General features: G+C 39.4%; 1 protein-coding gene across 1 annotated transcript in view; it reads left to right on the forward strand.

Annotated features, from left to right (window-relative positions):
* The window catches only part of LOC106940722 (talin-1-like), a gene marked incomplete at its 5' end in the record, with an annotated part of 41198 nt that overhangs the window by 25087 nt on the left and 10775 nt on the right, over positions 1-5336 (forward strand). Inside the window, 6 exons of the mRNA XM_015023530.1 lie at positions 503-505; positions 3365-3470; positions 4115-4239; positions 4507-4632; positions 4821-4883; positions 4971-5153. Of these exons, the coding sequence (XP_014879016.1) occupies positions 503-505; positions 3365-3470; positions 4115-4239; positions 4507-4632; positions 4821-4883; positions 4971-5153 (606 nt within the window). The remainder of the gene's footprint in view (positions 1-502; positions 506-3364; positions 3471-4114; positions 4240-4506; positions 4633-4820; positions 4884-4970; positions 5154-5336) is intronic.

Consider the following 5336-nt stretch of genomic DNA (forward strand, 5'->3'; position numbering starts at 1 on the left):
CCCTTCTTTTTTTTGTTTTTTTTTTTTCTGGGTGGGGGGTTTTTTTGTGGGGGGGGGGGGGGGTTTTTTTTTTTTTTTTTTTTTTTTTTTTTTTTTTTTTTTTACACAGATATCTGTCTCATATTACACAGTCATGATGTGGCAACAGTTTTAACAAATATGTAAAAAACATATTTTTATAAAAATTACATACTGCACCTTTAAGTTTTTAAATAATAATTTAAAGGACCTTATGTTCCTTTTTGGCAGTCACACAAGTTTCTCCAATGGAGAAATATATACATAGTAAGTTCCAGAAACATTTTTGCTTCATTCAGATGCAGCTTTGCATACCTTCAAGATCTTTTCCTGGGAACTCTTCAGCTTTATGTCATCTGACCCTCAATTGTACCCCAGAGCACAATTCTCACAGAATGTCTGATTTGACATTTTCATTCTCTTCCCCCCCCCAATGGTTTGCCTATGTTTCTTAAAACTGGTATCTCAATGATGTTGGGGCTAGCCGGTGAGTAGTGAGTACACAGCATGACTGAAGTGCACATGTGTGGGGCTGTGTTGTTTGAAAAGTAGTCTGACCATTCAGTGTCACCCCCACTCACAATAATGCATCAGTATTCTGAATTGCAGGTGTGTAGGCCTTTTGTGTGTGTACTGCTGACTGTAGGTGTGTCTTTCTGTAGTGATTTGAGGTTAGAACATAATACGATTCAATCTCTTAATAATGATTGTGCATGTCGGTGTCATTAGCTGGCTGGTTTTGCTAATGTTTTACCATAAAGGATGAAGAATAAAACCTATAAATCCCTAAATATCATACTACTCTTAATAAAGCTTACAGATATTTGATTTTGTCTGAACCCAAGTATTTCATATTCAGAAAGAATAATTTCCTCATGATGATCCACCAGGTGTGTCCTGACTACACACACATTGTATTAACATCAGATTGTTGTTGGGGAGCATTTGTTTGCTGTCGGCATTAACTTGGCTCCCTGCATACATTCCTAAGGTATAATGTCAATCGTCTTTTGACATCACATCTGAATAAAGTTGAGCTGAGTATGGCCTAAGCTCTGTTAATTCCCTGCACCTGTTGCACACTGCTCCAACCTGGATATTTCCCTTCTAGGACAGTGTAAGGACACCAGCTGAGCCCCAGCTATATCAGAGCACCAACGTATCCCAGTGGTCTGCTGTTCTTGTCACTCAGTCTTCTAATGGCTGTAGATATTTATGTTTGGGGTTTGCTGTCATGTTATAACAATGCATTCTAAATGTGAGTTGAGCAAGATGGCTGCAATACAAGTTAATAGTTAGTCAATTTTAGAACCAGATTCTTTCTCTGCTTCCTTTTGCCATTACCATGCTTTCTTGAATAAAAAGCACTGATTTTATATTATTTAGAGTGCATAAGTCTCTAAATAATATAATAATACTTCCATTCATGTGAAGTTTCTGTATTTTGCGCAACACCCATTACTTGGTGACTGAAAGGCCTGTTCTGTCTGAACAGCTGCTGCCTCAGAGTATGAAATCAGTGAGATCTTTTGGTTCAGACTTTAGCTGATTGTATTCCATTTAGTGTGATGAGAGATTTGAATTCACTTTGGTGTTACTTGAGATGTTACACTAAGTCAAAGTTTCATACATCATCTGCTCTCCACATGGCATCGACGATCCGTCCAAAACCATACCCAATCGCCTGTAAAACAATAACCTGCTCTCAGACATAATCTCACCTACATTTCAAAATCTAAGATATAGCAGAGAAGAAAATAAGTGTCTTCCATCTACATGGCTTATTGTTTAAGTTCTGCTTGGCCAGACGAAACATAAAGCACAAGATACCATACCATACCGACTTTATTTTTTAAAGCACTTTAAAACAACCACAACTGATACAAAGTGCTGTACATTAAAACACAACATAACAATTAAAAAAAAATAAAAAACAAAAACTCTTACAGTTTAAAAACAAACAAACATACAATTTAAAACTTGATCCCGCTGGAGCTGAAAGCCAAGTAAAATAGATGGGTTTTAAGACGAGCTTTAAAAGTGGACAGTGAAAGGGCCTCTCTGACCTGCAAAGGCAAGTCATTCCATAACTTAGGACCCACAACAGAGAAAGCCCTGTCCCCTCTGAGCAAGATCATTCAAGCACTATGCACAGCGCCACCAGGTGGCAAGTTTAGCACATATTTCATAAGGATCATTTGCATAACTTTTAAAGTTACATTTTTCAGACTCCTGACTTTCAGATTAATGGTTTGAACTGCACTGTAAGATGGAAATGATAATGAACAAGCAGTTTTCACTACATAAAATACTATCTGTATATCTTGTCAGAAATTTTTTAACATCAACATTTTAATTTGTTCTTTTGAAGGTCTGTTTCTTGTTCCCCTTTAAAGTCCTCACATTACTCAGTGTGTTTCAGGCTTAGTGTTTTTGTAAAGGACTTCATTTAAAAACACATAGGTGGTTGTGTATTTATAACTTTTATGTTTCTCCAAGCAAGGGGTTTTTTCTATTTTTATTTCCAAGTGACCGTCAGGACCTGACAAGTGAGGCGCTCTGGCCAAATCTAATAGTCAAAGCGCCAGTGTGCATTTATTATATCATTTATCGTGATAAATTTCTTATCATAAGATTTTCATTTATCGTTGCAATGATAAATTCCAGATAATGATATTTAAAGACCCCTAAAACTGTTGGCATTGTCCATTGTTGGAATAAATGCTTCTTATTATCACTTTTATTTTTTATCACAATAGTACCACAAAACTTTGTGATAAAACTTGAACTCTGTCTTGCCCACCCCTAGGGCCAGTGATGCTGGTTGTATAGCAGCCTGGGCTGTGTCAGTGTGTCCCAGGGCAGCTGTGGCTACAGTGTAGCTCACCACCATCAGTGTGTGAATGTGTGTATGAGTTGGTGAATGACTGACTGCAGTACGTTATCAGACTTTGGACTCTGATAAAGTGCTGTCATTTATTCAACCAGCATTCTAGTTAATGTATAGGAGTTTCTTTGAGGTTTGCCTCCTATTAACATGTCAGTTTACCCATCACAAGTATCCAGAGTTATGGCATCATCATCTGGGGTCTGCCTGTTTAATTGACTAAGATGCTGCTTCATAACAATCTTCAAGACAGTCGGGTTCTGAATGTTTCAGTCCAGCGTAGCTGTTTTTTAACCTGGTGCTGCTATGGTGCTGTCCAAACATTTATGTAATCAAATATGGGATATTAATTTCTGAACATAATCCTATATGTGAAGAACCTTTTTCATAATTTTTGTGTGTAGAAAAGAATAAAAAGTCAGCCTTGGATGGAAGTTTTATGCAGTTTTTCACCCACAGATCATCCAGAAGCCCACACATGATCTGAAGCAGCAGCTTGCCAACTTCTCCAAGCGTGTTGCTGGCAGCGTCACTGAGCTCATCCAGGCTGCTGAGGCAATGAAAGGTATGTGCAGCTCAGACCTGTAACAGCAGACTGCTAACACACAGATCTGTTTTCGTTTGGAAATGCATTTTAACATTGAATGATGCTGATGTTGTAAGAGTCGCTCACTGTGAAATAATTTTCAGCTTTAGGTTAATAAAAATAAAATACTGATAGTAAAATGAATGCTGGAAAATGTCCTTTGGACAGTTGAATAAAAATAAATGATACTTTAAATTATTTAAAACACTGTCACTAACTATCTGCATAAAGCAGGGCAATGTTAAGCTCTTCTGGAGGCTGTTTGTGTTGCTCAGCATACTGCTGCTGCCTTTTCTAAAACTGCTTTCTATACCTTGTTTGAGGTAAAAAAAAAATAAATCTGAAATTCTGCTCCAACATGAAAACAACTGCTCACTTTTCTGTTAAACATACCCTGTAGCTCATCAGGGAAAAGCCCTGTTGGACTTTATCAATTCTCTGTATCTTGAGGAGTTTCTTGTAAGGGATAGCTTGTCTCATTCCCAGAGAGGATATTGTTCATGTCTGGAGGAATATTTAACATGAGCTCAGCTTTCTTATGAAGCCTGAGTATCTTTGGTAAGAGTGAAGACTGACATTGTGTTTGGTACAAACTGAGACAGTGTTATTTTTTTGTGCTATAGGCACGGAGTGGGTGGACCCCGAGGATCCTACTGTCATCGCAGAGAACGAGCTGCTGGGAGCCGCAGCCGCTATTGAAGCAGCTGCCAAGAAACTGGAGCAGCTGAGGCCAAGGACCAAACCCAAGGTTACCAGGCCTTTTACAGGCCAAAGGCATTCACACCTAATTTGTTAACCTCACCTCAGGCTGCCGGTCAGCATGCTTTACAGATCTTATGCGCTGTGAGCTCTGCTGCCTTTCTATACTTTCCATTTCAAATTTATTTAGCACTCTATTATCTTGAGCAAATGGGTATATTAGTAGTTTGGCCCTTCAGTAAAGACATGGCCTTAAGTTGTCCACTGGCCTGAGTCAATATATTTCTCATCTCTTGGTTTTCCTTCTAATTAACAGGAGGCAGATGAGAGCTTGAACTTTGAAGAGCAAATTCTGGAAGCAGCCAAATCGATTGCGGCTGCCACAAGTGCTCTGGTCAAAGCAGCTTCAGCAGCTCAGAGAGAGCTTGTTGCTCAGGGGAAGGTATGTCAGCACCAACACTTAAAAATATAACTGTAGTCAACACCACTCTGCTTTCCCTAAAAAAAAAAACCAGATCAGCCAAATTCCTTCTCTTCTTGTCCACTTTAAAGCTGTAAAATCTGCTGATGTTTGAACTGCTTAGAACACTAATAAATCCAGTATAACTCCAGTCTGTCTGATATTTTCAGGTGGGAGCAATTCCAGCAAATGCAGTGGATGATGGGCAGTGGTCTCAGGGCCTGATTTCAGCTGTAAGTCAGCCATCTTGAACTTAAACTCAGATGGTGTAAGACATTCTCTGTAAGATGTTTTGTCTTTGGTCCCACTTGATCATTTAGGCCCGGATGGTTGCTGCAGCAACCAACAACCTGTGTGAAGCAGCCAACTCTGCGGTCCAGGGACATGCCAGTGAGGAGAAGCTCATTTCTTCAGCTAAGCAGGTGGCAGCCTCTACCGCTCAGCTCCTGGTGGCCTGCAAGGTCAAGGCTGACCAGGACTCACAGACCATGAAGAGGCTCCAGGTTAGCATAACCTGTTAATGTTTATGTATTAGAATACACATTCTGCTGCCATTCAATGTGCACATCAACTGGCTTTGCCACATTACAACGTGTTTATGTGAGTATGGCTACCAGTGGTGGGAAGTAACGAAGTACAAGTACTTCGTTACTGTACTTAAGTACAATTTTCGTGTATCTGTACTT

Source organism: Poecilia latipinna, unplaced genomic scaffold (genome assembly GCF_001443285.1).
Source record: "Poecilia latipinna isolate Pla-1442-1.1 unplaced genomic scaffold, P_latipinna-1.0 Scaffold3336, whole genome shotgun sequence".
NCBI classification, from domain to species: domain Eukaryota; kingdom Metazoa; phylum Chordata; class Actinopteri; order Cyprinodontiformes; family Poeciliidae; genus Poecilia; species Poecilia latipinna.